This window comes from Ictidomys tridecemlineatus, chromosome 3 (genome assembly GCF_052094955.1).
Source record: "Ictidomys tridecemlineatus isolate mIctTri1 chromosome 3, mIctTri1.hap1, whole genome shotgun sequence".
Lineage (NCBI taxonomy): Eukaryota > Metazoa > Chordata > Mammalia > Rodentia > Sciuridae > Ictidomys > Ictidomys tridecemlineatus.
In genome coordinates this window covers 214801167-214820315 of record NC_135479.1, presented here as the reverse complement: position 1 = coordinate 214820315, position 19149 = coordinate 214801167, and the positions used below count along the sequence as shown (strand labels likewise).

At 62.5% G+C, this 19149-nt stretch overlaps 1 protein-coding gene and 1 long non-coding RNA gene across 6 annotated transcripts in view; one reads left to right on the top strand and one right to left on the bottom strand.

Moving 5' to 3' along the window:
* The window catches only part of Trpm2 (transient receptor potential cation channel subfamily M member 2), a 53119-nt gene that overhangs the window by 9781 nt on the left and 24189 nt on the right, over positions 1-19149 (bottom strand). For all 5 annotated transcript variants that reach the window (XM_040287114.2, XM_021725264.3, XM_040287115.2 and 2 more), the window contains 15 exons: positions 18606-18727; positions 18109-18453; positions 16123-16260; positions 14961-15090; positions 14609-14754; positions 13460-13572; positions 11438-11651; positions 9634-9752; positions 9006-9138; positions 8481-8652; positions 6321-6504; positions 4289-4470; positions 3920-4052; positions 2391-2478; positions 463-550 (listed from right to left, as the gene is read on the bottom strand). In XM_040287114.2, the coding sequence (XP_040143048.2) occupies positions 463-550; positions 2391-2478; positions 3920-4052; positions 4289-4470; positions 6321-6504; positions 8481-8652; positions 9006-9138; positions 9634-9752; positions 11438-11651; positions 13460-13572; positions 14609-14754; positions 14961-15090; positions 16123-16260; positions 18109-18453; positions 18606-18727 (2307 nt within the window). The remainder of the gene's footprint in view (positions 1-462; positions 551-2390; positions 2479-3919; positions 4053-4288; positions 4471-6320; positions 6505-8480; positions 8653-9005; positions 9139-9633; positions 9753-11437; positions 11652-13459; positions 13573-14608; positions 14755-14960; positions 15091-16122; positions 16261-18108; positions 18454-18605; positions 18728-19149) is intronic.
* LOC144376538 (uncharacterized) lies at positions 2339-3388 on the top strand. The gene is made up of 3 exons (XR_013437119.1): positions 2339-2509; positions 2650-2746; positions 3058-3388. It is a non-coding gene; the product is annotated as an uncharacterized LOC144376538 (long non-coding RNA).

The following is a 19149-nucleotide window of genomic DNA, read 5'->3' as shown; positions in this document are numbered from 1 at the left end:
GCACAGAGCTCTCAGAGGTGCGCTGACCTCACAGCCCGCTACAAAGGCCTGTCCGGTCAGTGGTGACAAACTCGCTCTCTGAGGGCCAGCCACATCCAAGGAAAACCACTCACTCTTGTCCATTTTGGGGTCAGCTGCAAATTTAGGAAAACGATTTTGCTTTCTGTTACTTGGGCCATGGGACAGTCTGACATCCAGATAACTTGCCCGCTCTCACCCCAACTTTGTAGCCAGGTGTTAGGAGACGGTCAGAATCAGCTTGCCAGGCTGCCCCGTCCATTCATGAGGACAGGCTGGGCCTGGGTGCTTGTGTGGTGGACGGGCTCTGCTCCCATGGGGGCTGGCCTTGCAGGGCTCAGAGGCAGACCCCTGCAGCTGCCCCTCCTCCTGACGGATCCCAGATCCAGATGTACCCAGGCTGGCGCAGACCAGCTGTGAGCGTGGCCACGCACTCACACTCACCCAGAGTGGGCACACCTGCTTCTGAGCCAAAGCCGCTGTCCTTCAGGGTCGTCACGATCCACTGCAAGGCTCTGGTCGTCTGGGCCACCTGGAAGGCATGCCCCAAGCAAATCTGGTTGGCACCTGCTGCCACCAGCAGCACCCTCCTGCCCTCCACCCACCTTGGTGGTGAGGCTGGCGGCTGGCTCCTGGTCTCACTCCCCAGGCGGCTCCAGCACCCGCCAAAGCCCTGTCCCCTCAGCAGACTGAGCCTCTTAGCACCTTGAGCAGTTTGCAAGTTAAAAGCCCAGGGAGGTGTGCCAGGGTCCCGCGCCCAGGCAGCTGGCCAACCTCAGGTGTGCCAGGGCCTGGAGTCCCCGCTGCCCCGGGGGGCTGGCTGCTGACCCCAGCTCAGACCGCGCTGCTTGGCCAAGAGAGACAGTGACCACGGGACTGGACACACAGAGGCAAGGGGACCCACCTGCAGCCCCCAGAGGGACAAATCAGAACTAAGGGGGTGGGGAGGGGGCACCATGAACAGAAGTAAGAAGCAGACCCAGCGCTGCCCCAGGAACTTCTGTAGAGACCGGGCACAGGGGTCGCCATGCACTTTCTGTGAAACAGAGCATCCCCAGATCGGGGGTGTTGGCAAGGCCAGGACCCCTGGAGAGGCCTGGGAGTCAGCAGCCTGGTCAGGGCTGGCCAAAGTTGGACACCCAGCAGCATGTCCCTGGCTGGAGGGGAGCAGCAGCCTGAGCCTGGAGCAGGGCTCCACTGACTGGCGGGCAGCTGTGGCTGCAGGTCTCTGTCAGAAGCTCCAGCCTGGGGCCTGGCCTGCGGACATTGACCAGGGGTGGTGGAGGCTGAAGTACAGGAGGTGTCGGGGGGACAACGTGGGCCATGACCCTTTATGGTAAGGCAAGAACACACACAAAACTCTGGTGATGTCCATGCCAGGCGCCAAGTTGCTGTGGACCCCAGAACTGCCCTGCCGAGTCCCCTGGATCTCAGACAGAAACGAGGGAGCCAGGTCTCCCCACATAGCCCCCCTGCTTGTGCCCTGGGTGCCAGCACTGCCCAGGACGTCCCCTGCACTGCTTGGTCAGCAGGACCCTGACACACCTCCCTCACCCACTCCACGCTCACCACACCCCCAGGCCAGGACACATGGGGAGCAAGCACCCATCTCGTGGGTTGAAGTGCCCCCAAACACTCATGTCCCCCCAGAACCCAGAGTACCATTTAGTGTAGAAATAATCTTTGCAGATGCGATTAGTTAAGCACCCTAACCCACTGTGGATCAGGGTGGACCCTGCGTCCAGTGACTGGTGTCTCTGTAAGAACAGGAGCCCAGCATCCACCAGGAATGAGGCCGTGTGAGGCAGGATGCAGAGACTGGAGCGAGGGGACACAAGCCAAGGGACACCTGGGACCACCGGAAGCCAGAAGAGGCAGGGAGGACCCCTCTGGAGTCTCCAGAGGGGATGGAGCCAGGTCGAAGCTGCCCAGTCTGGGGTCATCTGTCACAGCAGCTCCAGGAGCTGGCACCACAGGCAGGAACAGGCCAGCCACCCCCCATGGCCCTGCTGCTCTTCCTCCCACTCTCCCGAGCACGCCCTCCAAGGCCGGGGCCCCACCCCAGCTAAGGGCACCTGTTCCTTCCCAACGCTGCTTTGCACCATCTCTGCACAGCCCCCAAGGCCCTCCCTCCCTCCCCAGCTTGGCCTCCGTGGGCTGGAGTCTTCAGGTCCTCCCGCTCAGGGAGCCTGCCGCGGCTGGAGCAGGGGACAAGCAGTCTGTTCCTGGGACCCAGCGGGAGCACGAGGCCCCCAGGGGAGCACCTCACCCACAGGCAGGGCTCGCCGCAGAGCGCAGAGCGTCTGGGCAGGAGGGGGCTCTTCCCTCCGCTCCCGATCTTCCCTGCCTCGTTTCCAGTCGCGATGACCCACCTGTTCCTCCAGGGAGGCCAGTCTCTGCTCCATGGAGCTCGATCTCTTCACACGGTCCATGTCCAGCAGCTCCACCATGGCGTCCACCCTGAAGGAAGACGCAGCTGAGCCACCGCCAGGTGCAGGGCCCTGGTACATGGGGGAGACACGGTGCCCCTTGCTGGGCCCCACCAGAGCCAGCAGCCCGGGCTCTCGCTGACCTGCTTGGCCACCGTCCTCTCCTGATTAGAGAGCATTTCTAACAGGTGTTTCTGTGTAGGATGAACTGCTAGAGCCCCGGAGGGGACGGCCTCTGCAGACGCATGGCCAGGGCCACAGGGCGGGTCTGAGAGCAGCAGGGAGCTGGGCAGATGCAGGTGAGGGGGTGCACACACCTGAGCTGGACACCTGGGTCTGCCCCCAGCGGCCCCCCTCTCTGAGCCCTGGGTCATGAGCGACTGGGAACAGCTGGGTTGGTTTTGGGGGGCAGGTAGTGCTGAGTTAGGGGATTGTTTGGGTTTTCCTACTTTGCTAAAACACAGGCCCCTCTGCCTACCTTGGCCTCCGTGTTCATAGTGAAAATGACCGCGGCCAGCCTATCCCCAGAGCTCTGCCTGGGCCTGGGGTGGCTTCTGCTGCCTGTGGTGACAGCGGCAAGCAATGTACTTTCTTAACATTTATCTTTTAGGTGTAGATGGACACTACACAATGCCTTTATTTTTATGTGGTGCTGAGGATGGAACCCGGGTCCTGCCCATGCTAGGGGAGCGCTACCGCTGAGCCACAGTCCCAGCCCCAGGCAATGTATTTTTGTAATAAAATGAGTAGCCATTTCAACCAGGGACCAGTGACACTGAGGTGTGGCCCACTTCCAGGCATCTGGGAAGGGGAGGAGGCTCTCTGCCTCTGGGGTGAGTCTGCTTTTGCCCACACAGTTGCTCTGCCTTAGGTGGGTGGCACCTTATCCCCTCCCCCTTCACTTAATGAGAAACCTGGGGCCAGCCAGGAGCAGGGCTTGGCCACAGAGACACACTGAAAGCCGAGCCCTGAGGCCAGGTCTCCCTGCAAGCTGCCGTGGGCACTCAGGACCCGCTGGCTGCTACAGGGCTGAGGGGCTGTGGCAGAAAGGTCTTTCACTGGTGTCGCACCCTGGAAAGAAGCAGGGAGGACGGAATTGGGAGAGGGTGACGGTGCAGTTGTACAAGTGTCCCCAGGTTGGGCTCCGGGCCCTGCAGAGCTGCAGCGAGGAGGTACACCAACAGTCTCCTCCCTGGCCTCCTCCTCCAGCCCACCAGGTCTTCCTTCCATCACCCAGCTGCCCTAGGACCCCCAGGGCCCGGGCAGCAAGGGTCCTGGTGATGTGAGCTGACGGCCAAAGCCCCTTCCACCTTCTGCGCTGGGCGAGCTGGGCACAGATGCCCCACTTGCTCGAGTCTGGGCACAGTGACACCCAGTTCTCCCTCCATGGCACGGGCCTGGGCCTGCCCAGGTGAGATGGCCCTTGGTCCCTGTGGATGGCAGTGGCTCCCCTGGCCACCAGGCCTCCGTACTTGCTGCTGATGTCCTGGATCCTCTGCTCCGGCTGCTGCTGGAGCTGGCACTGCCGGTTCTGCAGGTAGTTCTCCTTCAGGTACATCTCCCAGGACAGGAGGGCCGCCTCCTCGTTCTTCTCCAGCTTGTTCTCTGTCGGGACAGGGCTGGGTCAGACAGAGGGGACTTGAGCCCACCTGAGGCCCGGCCCTGGGGCCCTGGGTCTGTCACCCCCTCTGCCCCACTGCCCCCATGGGTCTGAGCGGTCAGTGTGCCTGCTGAGTCTCCGGTCTTCTTAGGAACCAGAAAATTGGAGCTGCCCCCCCCACCCCCAGGTCCCCGCCTGTGCCCAGGGTGGCTGCACGTGTGCCCGGCAGGAGGGCACTCACTGAGCTGCTTGTGCCTCTTGGCTGGGATCTTCAGCACCACCCTCTTGACCAGGAGCTGCAGGTGGCTGAGGAGGATGAAGGGGGGCGGCGCAGGTGGCCGGCCGTGGTACTCCTCTATCAGGTCATGGCGCTGGAACTTCCAGATCTGGTCCGTGTGCTCCTGGACCTGCTGGAACGTGTAGCTGGCAGGGAGGTGAGGGGGACGGGCAGGTCAGTATGTCTGCAGGAGACAGACGCAGGTGTCCTGTGGGTGCCCGTGGACAGCAGAAGCAGCCGGCACAGGGGGACAGCGTGGGACATGACAAGAGGTGGACCAGCCTCCTGAGAGCCCGGTGAGAAAGCAGACAAGCCACGGGGCTCTCAGATGCCAAAAGCCTTCTTACATGGCAGAAGGGGGCACAGACACCAATTGCCATCGACCTCTGGGAGGGATGATCTGTTGATCTGACACCAGCTGGTGTCACCCCGAGCTGTGTGGAGACACCGCCATCTAGGTGTCTCGGGCTGGCCTGGCAGAGGATGTCCCAGACAGACGACGGGCCCCCTGCCAGCCTGGCCTCTGGTTCTCAGTTCAAGTGGGGAGGACTCTTGACGTCAACACAGGGGGCCATCCCAGGACTCAGCTGATGACAGGGGAGATGGGCACCTGACGCGCTAGGAGGGGAAGGACTTCCAGAGGTGGGCAGGGCAGGGGGCCCAAAGGGCTTTCTGAATTTCGGGGAGTGCCACTGGTGGGCTGGGCTCTCCTTGGGGGGCTGGTCACTGTTAGGCCAGCAGTGGATCAGGGAGCCGAGACGCCCTGGGTTCTGGGACCCGGCCCCAGCACCAGGTTTTCATTCTTAGTGTCTCCTGCTTTCCGACTCCTCCTAAGCCATCCCAGCATTCCCTGAGCTCCAGGCTTAAGACCCGCAGAAGCCTGTGGGCCCCCACACCCGGGCTAGCAGCTGCTACACTGACCAGAGATCTACAGTAGAGGGAGGTCCTGGGGCCGAGATGAGGCGTCCACCCAGGTCCGCAGGACAGGTCACCTGTTTTGTATCTTTTGTTTCACCAACAAAACAGCAAAGTTCTAATAAGATGGAATGTTTCAAAACACCAAGTATTTTTTTTAACTCCTAGATATTTTCAAAGAGAAGGAAGAGCTACTGTATCGGCTTCCTATGGCTGCTGTAACAAGTCGCCACAAACTTGGTGTCTGGAAACAATCCCATAGTGCTCCTGGGCTTCCGGAGGGCAGAGACTCCCTAGCCCACTCCAGGCGACACAGGGCTGTTCCTCCTGCAGCTCCGGAGGTCTGTCCCTTGCCGTTCCCATGGTCCAGAGGCCCCTGGACCTGCTATGTTGGACCACCCAGGTGACCCGGGGTCATCTCTCATCTCAGAACCCTGGACGTCATCCCGTCTGTGAAGGCCCCACACCCATGGCCACAGCTTCTTCGGGTTAAATGGGGACACCCTGGGGTGGGGTTACTCAAGCCCCTCCCTAGGGAGCTGCAGGTCACCTCTGCTCTGTGGGTCCCGAGGATGCCACCCACAAGGAGCTGACCCATGACTGTGGGTGACACACAAGACCACTGTGAAATGGGGGATGTGTGGGGTCAGCTGCACAGGTGGACAGGCAGGCCGCACAGGGCCTCAGTGCCGGAACGGGTCTCAAGGAAGCCTCAGCACACACCATCAAAGGGGTCAGCAGGGCCCACAGGAGCACGCCCAGGAGGTGAGGACACAGCAGGACACTCAGGGGACAGGGGGCAGCCCTGAGCAGCCAGTGGCCACCACATGTTCCCAGGTGGAGCTACGGGCTTGAGTTGGCACGGTCAGCATGGTCAGCATCCCAGGATGAGCAGGACATGTGTGTGCTCTGGGTGCCCCAGGAGCAGCGACATGGACAGGCCAGTATTGCTGTGACCAGGGAGCTGTGGCCATGCGTGTGGCCCTGGGATGTTAGAGGTGCCTCCTTGGGACAGGCATCCTGGGTGGCCCTCTGGGAGGACACAGGCCGGTGTGGGGCCCAGCAGGGCCCTGGCACTCACTTGAACATGGCGATGAGGAGGTTGAGCAGCAGGATGTTGGTGAAGAGCAGGTAGAGGCACAGCAGGAGGACCGTCAGCCACTCGGGGAAGGCCGGCGCCTGCCCCGCTGCGTCGCTCTCGGGGCACTTGGGCTTGTAGGGGTCTGTGCCATTGGGGCTGCACTGGTCCATGTTGAAGTTCACGCCTGGCATTGGGAGGGGGTGGGAAAGCCAGGGACAACACAGAGTCACAGGTGTGGCTGGAAAGCACCCAGCAGCCAGGCGCGGCCAAGGACCCCAAGGCCCGGCACCGAACACCCAGGGAGCGCAGCGCCAGCTCAGGCCTGGACGAGTCCAATGAGCGCTCCACATGCAAGCATCGTCCTCAGGGAGGACACGTGAATGCCAAGGTTAGCCCAGGGCCAGAGACGCCCCAGGTTGGCAGGCGTCAGGATCCAGCCCCCCACCTGGCACTTCTGAGGCCACAGTCATGGTGAGACAGGGTCCCGGCCCTGGGGGAATTCAATTGGGTGGAAAAGGATTTTAAAAGAAAAAAATTAACAACAGCATGAGAAAATCAAATACTTAGAAATAAATTTAACAGAAGGAGCATAAGACTTGTACACTGAAACCGCAGATTGTTGTTGCAATCAACTAAAAATCTCAATAAGTGAAAAGACATCCTGTGTAACAAGCCAAATTCCAGATTTTTTTTTTAGAGAAATGGATGAGCTGGTCCAAAAATTCATGTGGACCCCAGGGGTCCAGAGGCCAAAGCAATCTGTAAAAGGAGGAACAAAGTTGGGGTACTGGCCCCCGATGTCAAACTTACTACAAAGCTACAGTAAGCAGGACAGTGAGGGGCTGCTGAGGGACTGGCGTGCTGACCAACAGGGCAGAGCCGAGCATCCAGAAGTCAGCTCTGGCCTTCAGTCGACAGGCCCTCACCAAGGATGCAGACAATTCGGTGAGAAAGGACAGCCTGTGAGCAGGCAATCCCTGACCGCTGAACACCCACACGCTAAAGAACGGCTCCACGCCACCCACCAAGGTCATTTAAATGGTCAAAGGACTGAAGAAGGAGCCAAAACTATAAAAGTCTTAGAAGAAAAGCAGACAAAAATCTCCGTGGCCGTGGGTCAGACAATGGTTTCATAGACGGGACCACAAAGCACAAATGGTTAAAAAAAAAGATTGCTCAGTTGATCTTCATCCAAATCAAAGATCTGCATGCTTCAAAGAGAGTGTTTTCCTAAAGAAAGTGAAAGACGCGGTGACAGAATGCAAATCCTCTATGAGCTGAGGGTCTGGTGTCACAATTCTCACTTCTCAACAAGAGAAAAACAATAAAGAACCAGGGAAAGTGGGCGAAGGGCGGGCCTAGCCATTCTCCAAGGAAGGGGTGCTCGCTCGGCACCCAGCCCAAGGGAAAGCCAGTCAAGACCCCCTGAGCTGCCACGGCCACCCACTGTGACCATGATGAGCAAGGACAGTCCTGGGTGCTGGCGAGAGATGGGGGCCTGGCCCCCTCAGACCTCGCGGGGGCACGTAGGAGTGCGGCCACAGGGACCCCCATCAGTGTTCACGGCCACATCGTTCATGGGAGCCAGGTGGCGGCAGCAACCCCGTGTTCACCAGGCTACGGGTGAGCAGCCACGTGTAAAGCCGTGTACAATGCACTACGATGAAAGGAAGCGCCACGCCGCGTCCCGCGGAGGGAGCCAGACGCCACATCCAGACCCACTTCCCTATTTACAGAAACCTCAGGGAGGCAGACGCAGGTCCACAGGAAGCAGACCACAGTGCCCCACGCTGCAGGGAGGGGAGGGGGGCCCTGCCGATGGGGAGGGGCGTCTCTGGGGTGACGTGAAGGCTCTAAAAACGCTCAGAGCCGTTGGCACGGACGCGGTGCAGGTGGCTGGCACGCGGCTCACGCGAAAGGACGCTGTCTAAAAAGAGCAGCCACTCTACAGACAGGCTCCCTGTCAGGTGGGAGGACTTCTGCCTGGGTGGGGGACAGAGCAGCAGGTGGCATTTAACACTGGGGCTGGGGCTGACGCCCACACCCTGGCTCCCTGGTGTCACCTTGTGCCTCTACTGGGCCATGGTGCTGCTGACGGAGCGGTGGCCCCAGCCCTCCCCGTCCCTCCCGGGTCCTGGCCCAGCCGCGCCCAGCGCCTACCGTCAATGTAGGCCGGGATCTGGCCGAAGATGGTGAGGTAGGAGTGGTAGACGACCCCTCGGAAGATCCAGTCCACCCGGCTCTCGTTGTGGATGAGGATGGCCTGCTTGGCCACCCCGAAGGACACCACCCACACGGCCAGCAGGAAGAGGAAGAAGAAGACGTCCTTCATCTGCAGAGACAGGCACCGGCTGCCATGCGCCCCGTGCTCCTCGACCTGCCCGGGAGCTTCCCGCAGTGCCCAGCCGTGGCGGGAGACCACCTCCACCACACGTGGACACGGGAGGCCAGGTTCCCCGGGCAGCAGCTCTGGGCCACCTTATCCCCATAGAGCTCACCACCCCCCCGGAGCCCCCGGGGCCAGGGGGGTCAACAACCCAGACGGGGGGATGCACCGCAGGGGAACAGGGTGGGAGCCAATGCAGAGGTGGGAAGAGCAGCCGAGACGAGGAGGTGGCGCAGGGGCAGATACGAGAGGTTTGGGAGCCCAGGGCGCAAGGCCAGGCCGGGCGGCCCCTCCCTTACCATCCGCTTCACGATGATGATCTTGGGCCCCAGAGTCTTGCTGACAGTAAAAATGTGCATCAGGCGGAGGCAGAACATGATGAAGGCCAGAGAGAGGACGATGCGTCCCGGGTACAGTGTGGACGGGATGAGCCTGGCAGCCGGGCAGGGCAGGGACACTGGCCTCAGGCTCTGCTCCCCAGACCCCTGTGCTCCAGAGCCTGCCCCTAGCCCCCGTCCAGCACTGGGGGCTCTGGGAGCCTCGAGGGCGAGGTCAAGACAGAGCCTTGGGACTCTCCAGAAGGGTCCAGACGCCCAGCCTCAGCAGGGCAGCCAGGGGGTCGTCCTGGGAAACAGGATGCTTGTCAGGACAGAGGGTGCCGCCGCCTCCCAGACCAGGGCCACAGGGGCTAAGGGTGACCCAGCAGGAGGGGTGGGGAGCAGAGGGTCTGGGAGGGGCACTCCTGGCTGCAGTTGGTGGCCCTGCCCGTGGGTGCCATCCAAGGTGGGCAGACACAGCAGGACCGTCACATCACCCAGGGACGATGGCAGTCTGGGGCTCAGAGCAGAGCCAAGCCCTGGGCGGAGGCTGAGCTGCCGGGGACGACGGCGCCACACAGGGAGGGGCAGAGGGCCTGGGGCGGCTCACCGGCAGGTCAGCCCCGCTATGAAGAGCAGGATGGCAGCCACGTCCAGCTTGTTCCAGAAGTCGCTGAAGTACAAGGAGGCCATCTTCCTCAGACCGCACTCGTCGGGGTCGTAGAAGAGCTACGGGAGACGGCGGCCAGGGGCCGAGAGGCCGTCACCACGTCACACGGGCACCTCACACTCCCTTCCTCAGGGGGCGGTGAGGGGGCGGGGAGCGGGTCAGGGCAGAGCGGGCAGCATGGGGCAGCGGGCTCTCACCAGGCTCTGCTGCCAGCAGAAGCCCTCCCTCCAACCCGTGACCTGCCCGGCGAGACGCGTGCCTGTGCACACGTGTGTGCGTGTGTGCGTGCGTGCCTGTGCACACGTGTGTGCGTGTGTGCGTGCGTGCCTGTGCACACGTGTGTGCGTGTGTGCGTGCGTGCCTGTGCACACGTGTGTGTGTGCATGTGTGCCTGTGCACACGTGTGTGTGTGCATGTGTGCGTGCCTGTGCACACGTGTGTGCGTGCGTGCCTGTGCACATGTGTTTGTGTGTGCGCATGCGTGCCTGTGCACACGTGTGTGCGTGTGTGTGTGTGTCGTGCCAGCAGCTCCCCGGGATCTGAGGCAGCCCAGAGTGGAGGGGGCCGGAAGGGACCTGGAGCCCTGTGGCTGCCCAGGAGGAGCATCCCCCCCTGCCCCCCGTGGCAGAGCCCTTCCGGGTCTGAGGGGAGCCTCGGGAGAAGAGCACGTTCCTCGTCTGAGGCTCCCCCTGCAAGGCTGGGCTGGGGGAGCACGGAGACCTCCGGCCCCTCGAGGAGAGATTCCGACTGCAGAGGAGGCACTGGGAGAAACCGCTGGCCAAGCAGGACCCGGCACTCTCCCGACCTGCCCAGTCCAGCCCTGTGCTTCCTTCCTGGGGCTGGCTCCCCCGCAGGGACCCCCAATAGGCAGGATGTCAACCCAGGGTGAGCAGGACTTCTCTCCAAGGCCTGCAAGGTCAGCAACCAGAGGCCACGCTGACCAGAACCTTCTCCCATAGGGCCTAGCCCAGCCCTGAGGGACACGTCAGCCTAGCCCGTCGACCTGCTGCCGCTAGGTGCTGGCATCTTGGATCTGCAGTGGGGGTCTCCACGCTGACCAGACCCAAGGCCCTCAGGAAGTCCTGGAAGGTGAGCCCAGAGCGCAGAGCTGGGCACGTGCTGCCCGGCAAGCACGTCTCCGTTTACCTGGGCTGGGGCCACTCCAGGTGGTCCCACAGTGAGACGGGGCGAGGGGCAGGTGGGCTGTGCAGGGTCACTTGACCTCTGGAGGGGCCAAGGTCAGCCAAAGGGTGCTCAACCAGTCTATGTGACAGGACCCAGTAAAGCCCGGGCACTGAGGCCCCAGGGAGGGTCCCTGGTGACACTGTCCCATGAGAATGAAGTGCTGCACAGCCGTACAGGGAGGACCCAGGAGGTCTGGTGCAGGACTTCCCTCCACGGGCTCAAATCTGCACTGAGGCTGGGAAGAAGGGGGGTGGGGACTCAGCCAGCCCAGCTCCCGCAGCCTGAGTGGCCCAGGACCCCACGCCCGGCCACGCCCTTCTCAGGGCTGAGAGCCAAACACCCACCCAAAGCCCCTCTGGTGCCAGGAAGGAGGCTGACTGTGGGGTGCCCCCTGCCAGGCCCCCTGGGCAACCAGGGTGCCTCCTCTGCCCAGGGCCCCACTGGCTCCTCAGGGATGGGCCAAGGGTCCACTGTGAGAAAGCGGCCAGGCTGGCTCTCCCAGGCAGGGAGTGCCACCGTGGGGAGGGGTCCAAGGACTGAGAGTGCAGGGCAGGCCCACCTGCCGCGTCTCCTCGCACACCAGGGAGAAGAGCCACAGGTAGATGAGGCACTCGCACCAGGAGGGCGTGGGCTGGAAGTCCACCATGAGCACGTAGGCCAGGAGGCAGAGGAAGGCAAAGTAGGACAGGATGTTCAGGTGGAAGATGACCACGGGCGCGTTGAAGAAGGCCCGGGCGCGGGCGGGGCCGCCCAGGGCCTGCAGCCTCTTCTCCCTGCAGGTGCGGCAGCAGACACCAGAGGGCGCACGTGAGGGGCCGAGGGTGCCACAGTCCCACGCATCACCACCAGAGGGCCCCATTCCCCCGAGATGTGACCCAGGAGTGGAAGGTGTTGGGGAGTATCTCCGGGCATCAGAGGTCACCTGGTGGTTCTGGAGAGACCCTCACAATCAGCCGGGTCTTTCTGGCCCTCTGGACCCAGGACCCACCCCCACAGGAGAAGGGGTTGGACCCTCAGCCCAACACAGTGAGGACCCAAAGGTCAACCCCTCCACCTCTGCCCAGGGTCATGGACACGGTGACTCCCACTGGGGGTGGGAGTGGAGGGGGCCGGAGGAGCCCAGCCTGGTGTGGAGCCCACCTGAGTCTCCTGGTGCTGGGTGGACACTCAACCTCAGGTGCCCCCATAAGGGGGGACCAGATGGCCACTCGGGCTGGGGCCCCAGCTCTGTCCCTGGGCTCCCGTCCAGTTCCCAGTAAAACAGGCTGAGAGCTCAAGTGGACGCCGTGCCTCTGGGGAGGCCCAGGGGGTGCTGGGCCAGGCCTGCACCTGCAGCCACCATCGGCCACCACTGTCCCCTCCTGATTGAAGACTACTCCTCCCAAACAGGTGTGTACCCACAGGACAGGAAGCTCTCGACCTGGGGCACGGTGGCCCACCTGGACTGGCTCAGGTCGGTGCCAGGGGCCTGGATCTGCTCCACCTCCCCGTCCCCAGGAAGCTCAGCTGTGGGAGGGCTGGCCAGCACTCCACCTGGCAGGTGGGTGGCACTCGGGGGTGTCGGGGGCGTGGGGGGGTCCGTGGGGGTGGAGGTCCATGGGGATGGGGCCTGTGGGTACAGAGCTGTGGGTGCGGGGTCCGTGGGTGCAGGGGCCCATGGGTGCGGGGGCCCATGAGTGTGGAGGTCCATGGATGTGGGGGGCCATGGGTGTGGGGGGCCATAGGTGTGGGGGGGCCATGGGTGTGGGGGCCCAGGGATATGGGGGGTCCGTGGGTGTGGGGATCCATGGGTGTGGAGGTCCATGAGTGTGGGGGGTCTGTGGGTGTGGGGGTCTGTGGGTATGGGGGGCGTGGGTGTGGAGGTCCATGAGTGTGGGGGGTCCGTGGGTGTGGGGGGTCCGTGGGTGTGGGGGTCTGTGGGTGTGGGGGGTCCGTGGGTGTGGGGGGTCTGTGGGTGTGGGGAGTCTGTGGGTGTGGGGGGCGTGGGTGTGGAGGTCCATGAGTGTGGGGGGTCTGCGGGTGTGGGGGCCCATGAGTGTGGGGGTCCGTGGGTATGGGGGACATGGGTGTGGAGGTCCATGAGTGTGGGGGGTCTGTGGGTGTGGGGGTCTGTGGGTATGGGGGGCGTGGGTGTGGGGGCCCATGAGTGTGGGGGTCTGTGGGTGTGGGGATCCATGAGTGTGGAGGGCCATGGGTGTGGGGGGTCTGTGGGTGTGGGGGGCGTGGGTGTGGAGGTCCATGGGTGTGGGGGGTCTGCGGGTGTGGGGGGGCCCGTGAGTGTGGGGGTCCGTGGGTATGGGGGACATGAGTGCGGGGGCCCATGAGTGTGGAGGTCCATGAGTGTGGGGGGGGGGTTTGTGGGTGTGGGGGGCCCGTGAGTGTGGGGGGTGGGTTGTGGGGGGCGTGGGTGCTGGGGCCCGTGGGTGTGGGGCCCGTGGGTCCTCCCTCCACCGTGGGTCCTCCCTCCTGCCCACGTGCATCCCAACCACGCTGGGGCCCTGGCACAGCGGCAGGACACAGGCCCCTTGCTCCCAGGGCCCCCAGGACCACCCACAGCCCGAGGCCCGCAGCCCTGCTGCACCTGAAGGACACGAGGCCAGTGAAGAGCAGCGGGCAGGCCAGCATGCACAGGATCACCCGCCACAGCCCGTTGTCCACGCAGAGCTGGCCCCACCACACCTTGGTCAGGAAGGCCTGTGGACAGCGGGGTCTTGGGATGGTGGCACCTCAGCCTGCCCTGGTCCCACCTCTCATCCCACCCAAGGGTGACCCCACACCCTCGGTGACCACCGGAGTGCGCCCTGAGCCCCCGCTGCAGGTGGCCAGCACAGGACAGGTGCCCTTGCAGGACGGGCTCCAGAGGGGCAGAGCTGGGCGGTGGTCCACAGTGGTAAGGGGTGGACAGTGGGTCTCACACCAGTGGGGGTCCACCTGTGACTCCCATCCGTCTGTCCTCCCTTCTTGAGCTGAGGGTGCCATCCCCGCAGGCCCCCAGGCCCCACAGTCACAGGCTCTCACTGGGACTCAGCTGGCCCTCTAAGCCCCTGGGGGTGGGGCCAGGACTCCTCCTCCCCAGGTCACAGGGAGCCGCCTGGACACGGTGACAGCCTGACACTGTGCTGGGAGGAGCCCCCAGAGTTGGGGACAGGCCTTGTGCCAGGCTGTGGTGGCCCCTGCCCTGCTCTGCAGCAGCAGTGAGCTGCCCCGTCCCTCCTGAAGCCTAGAGGCCCACAGGCTGACCAGCTGCTGGGCCACCTGGGGACCTCCTGCTGCTCCCAGGCAGGAGCCCCACTTTGGAGTGAACCCCGGCCTCCACGGCCGACCACCAGCCACTGGCTCTTTCTTTCCTCTCATTCTTTGCGGGTCCTGGGGATGGGACCCAGAGGCGCTTTACCCTGGAGTGACGTCTCCAGCCCTTGTGCTTGGGACAGGGTTTTGCTAAATTGCTGGGAGTCTCACTGAGTCCTCGGGGCCGGCCCTGAGTCTACCCTCCTGCCTCAGCCTCCAGCTGCTGGGGCCGCGGGGTGGCTAGGGCGCCTGGCCACGCCGCTGCTTGTTCTGGGCACCGGTCTCCTCATCTACGGGCTGGGAGGCGGCGTCCCAGGAGGGGGGCGTGTGGCCATGTCAGGGGTCCCTGTCACCAGGTGTGAACGCCTATGCCGTCTGCATGAACTGGAGGCTGTGGCCGTCCCCGAGCACCCAGGCACTGCCGGCGGCCCTCAGCGGTCACCTGGATGCCGCCGTGAGACACGAACTTCATGTCCTTGGCCTCCAGGGCCAGCTGCAGACAGGTGGTCTTCCCCCAGGCCTCCGACACGCGGATGAGCAGCTTCTGGGCTCTCTCTTCATCCTTCCGGTAGCACTCGGTGAAGACCCCTGGGCAGAGGACGATCTGAGTCAGAACAGCAGGTGACAGTCACCACGCCTTGGGGACAGTCAGAAAGCGAGCCCTCCAGAGGGCACCCTGGACTGAGATTTTGCACATGGGGCAAAACAGGCAGGTGGAGCTCATGCCCCCAGACACCCAGGGCGACAGCAGGTGTGTGAGCCAGGGTCTGGGCCCAGTGTCCCTCAGCGCTCACCGATGGCTCTGTGTTCAAACTCGTCCGCCAGCGCCAGCATCTCCTCCGAGCTGTCTGTGTCCTCCTCCTCCTTGGACAGCTCCTTGAGGATCTTGCTGCACGCCAGGGCTGCGGCAATGCAGTCCTGGCTCTGGGGACACCAGGGGAGCAGTGAGGCCTGGAGCCAGCCAGGGCCACCCCCGCCCAGGACCAGGCACAGCCAGGCACAGTGTGGGCTGTTACAATGGCCTGCAGCCACTGCTGATGGCCACCTGCTGCAACGACCTTGGAGATATCTGCTTGCCCCGTACTATCCTAGTGGACAGATGACATGGCCTACGAGGACCTGGAGGGGCCACAAAGGACAGTCTTCCCACAGGCCTTGGCCCTGGACATGACAAGTTTGGCCCTGGACATGACAAGTTTGCTTGGCAGGCCTTTTTTAAATCATTTGTTTATTCTAGTTTGTTATATATGAGGGCAGAATGCAGCTCACTTCACATGGCACACACAGAGCACAGTTTTCCACGTCTCTGGTTGTACACAGAGTATTTTCACACCATTCGTGTCTTCATACATGGACTTGGGGTAAGGATGTCTGACTCACTCCACCGTCTTTCCTACCCCCACGCCCCCTCCCATCCCGTCCGTTCCCTTTGCCCAATCTAGAGTCCCTCCGTTCCTCCCATGCCCCCCCATCGCCATTATGAGTCAGCATCCTCATATCAAAGAAAACACTCGGCCTTGGGTTTTGGGGGTTTGGCTTCTTCACTTAGCCTGATACTCTCCAACTCACCCATTTACCTGCAAGTGCCATGATTTTATTCTCTTTTATTGCTGAGTAATGTTCCACTGTGTATATATGCCACAGTCTCCCTATCCATTCATCTACCAAAGGCCATCTGGGTTGCTCCACAGTTTAGCTACTGTGATTTGTGCTGCTATAAACATTGATGTGGCTGTGTCCCTTAGTTTTGGCAGGATTTAAAAAATAAAATAAAATAAAAAGATTTCCTTCCTAGAGCAAAGTTCTTATTTCTGCAACACAGGGCACTAAGTCCTGCTGTGACCAGACCCCACTGCCCTCCCTCCAAGCTGTGGGGACCCCACTTGCCGTGGGCACTGGGCTTCCTTCCATTGGTCAATAGCCTATAGTTGTGCTCCAAGAAGGAAGTCTTACTACCTGTGCCCAGATGATGCCCGCTAGCTCCCGGCGGTTCTGGACGATGGCCCAAATGAGAAGGTCCCGAACCGGGTCCATGGTGAAGGTGACATGGCCCGATGAGCGCTTGTAGAGGGACCGGAGGCTCACTCCCTGCACCTGGGGGCAGCAGATAGCCCAGGTCCCACCGAGGCCCACTGGCATCAGAACCCGTCCTGCCCTTGCCCGGCCTCAGGGCCACTGTCCCAGGAGACTGAGACCATAGCCTGTATTTTCAGCAGCCCAGGTCATTCTTACACACACCACTGTTCCAGAGACATGGAGAAACTTCTGGAACGGGGGTACCCATCTGTCTCCTTTACGGACACTCCGAGACCCGTGTAACGTGCCATGCGCTCAAAGCCCATCTGACGGCACCCTAGCTCTTTCAGTGAGTGAATCCTGCAGTCATCGAGCAGGACTGTGGCCGTGAGCTCTGCGAGGGGACCCCACACGGTGTCTCCTGCTGAGAGGAACTCAGGACAGGCAGGGACAGCGAGGGTCCCATCTGAGCAGCACGTGACAGCACAGACACTGAGCCCACTTAGCAGCACCAGAACCCACTCCCAGCCCCACGGTCATGTTCTCAGATGGCCAGGAAACAGTTCCCAGAGGCGGAGAGCAATCCCCACATCAAGAAGGGCAGAGCTGGGTCTGTGCGACCAAGCAGCCGCCCCGTCTCCCCAGGTCAGGCGTGGCTCGCCAGGGCCAGCGGTGGGTGGCCAAGCCTGGAGGAGGCAGAAAATCGCCTAGTGGACAGAAGACAAAGCCAGGTGCCATCTTAGAAGAGATAGAGCATCCAGACCAAGACACAGCCAGAGGAAACCGAGAGAGTCGTGAGACCTGCTCACAAAGGACTCTGGGCCACAGGCACTCGTGGGAGGCTTCCACGCCCAGAGGAAGACCTCGTTCCAGCCACGTAGGCACCTCTAGAGCCGAGAAAGAAAACCCGTGGCTTCCACAGAGCCACCATGAGCCAATGTCAGGACACAGCAAACACAGCCCCAAGACAAAGCTGCAGCCCAAGGCTCGTGCCCTGTGCGGCAGGAGCCCGAGGAAACGGGCACAGAGCACCACGTAGCACAGCTCGGCTTCACCTGGGCCGAGGCTCAAAACAGGAATCGAAGCACATTCTACTCTCAGGAAAATGACTACACCATCCACCCGACTCAGGAGTCAAAGATCATTCCTTCCAAAGGCACCTGGCAAAGCTCAGGGCTGTCAGGAGTGGACGCTGCCCAGGCACACGCATGTGCAGAGAACACGATCCCCCAACTCAGGAGTCAAGGGTCATTCCTTCAAAGGCACCTGGCAAAGCTCAGGGCTGTCAGGAGTGGACGCTGCCCAGGCACACGCACATGCAGAGAACACAATCCCAGTGCTGGACGAGACCCCCCTCCTAGGTCCACGTGCATGGCCACGTGTCACAGACGCAGTGGGATGTTCCTGACCCAGCTGCAGGAAATCCAAGAGCACCTGGGGAGCAGGCCGGCTCCGGCAGGGTTGGCCCCTCTCCCTGACCAACCTTCTCTACCGCTTGGAACTTCAAGGAAGGCGGCGTTAAGAGCATTGCTGGGCCCCCTAAGATTCTCTGTGGAAGTCCTCACCTGGGGTGCGACCCGACCCTGGGATTGGACACAAGGCCTTTAAGAAGGCAATGACATAAAGCGAGATTACCCAGGGGCCTACTCAACAGAACCGGCTTCCTTATAAGATAAAGAGACCAGAGATGGTGTCTCCCTCCCAACCCCCTGTCTCCACCTGAAGCCACCTGCAGCAGGAAGGACACCCAGCCCCTTGGGCACTGTGACCTGGCACTCCTGGCCTCAGGACTGTAAGAACATTAATTTCTGAGGTTCGCGCACACCCCCCCAGCCCCCACCCCCCCGCTGGCCGCCCGTGTAGCCACTGCATACACCCAGAGCTCTGGGGACCAGCAGAGCCTGGCGCAGCGTCAGCGGTACGCACGTTGAGCTTGATGTGAGGCACGGGCAGCGAGAGCCGCGGCCGGTCGCTGTGCCGGGGCCTGGGGTACAGCGGCTGAGTGGAGTCCCCCAGGAGCTCCCGCAGCACCTGGGCCACGTGGTGCATGTGCAGCCGGGCGGCGGGCGCGCAGGCCAGGCGCTCCTCGGCCAGGACCTTGTGCAGCTTGCACTGGAACAGGCAGGAGGGCTCCAGGTTCTCGTACAGGTAGAGCAGCGTGTCCCAGGTGACGAACTCCTTCAGCCGCACCCCGTTCTCCAGGAACAGCTTCACGAACTCAGGCTTGTTGGAGATGAGAGCGGCCGTCATCGTAGGGTGCAGATCTGAGGGCTGAGAGTGAGCCCGTGGGTGGCCGTCACACGGGTCGCTGCCTGGCGGAGCCGACCCCAGTGACCTGACGGGCTGCCCTGGCCTCCAGTCTGGAGAGGACGGAGCCGGCCTAGGCCACCCGCCCCGGGGATTGGTCCCTCCACAGGACTCACCTTCCATTGCCACTGGTCAGTGAAGATCTCACTGCGGGCGATGTCCACGCGGTTCCAGGCCACGGCCAGCTTCAGCTGATGGTCCCAGTTCTCATGGCCAAAATGGTCTTGGCTCTGAGAGGCTGCGGGTGAGGGGCAGGGGTCAGTCCTCCACCTGGGGCTCGGGGGGGAGCTGGGGACGGGGTGGTGGACTGCCTCTCAGTGACTCAGAGGTAAACTCAGCCGCCTGGACCCCCCACGCCCCGGGAAGCTCTCTTCACTCCAGGCTGGAGCCAGAGAACGCTGGGCCCTGGGCCTCGCGCACCCACCTCAGTCCCTCACGCCCCTCACCACAGGTGGCAGGGACGGAAGAGCTCACGGTGCACAGAGCGCGAGGGCCTCCAGAGGGTGGCCCTTCACTGAATGCCCAGACTCAGCGCTGCCAGCCCGGACCAGCGCCCACCCAGCTCTCTCTGCTCTGTCCTGCTTCACTCTCGAAGCGTGGGTCATTATTCACAGGAGAAGGGAGTTTGAGCCTCGCCTCGCCCCACACGCCACCCCTGCG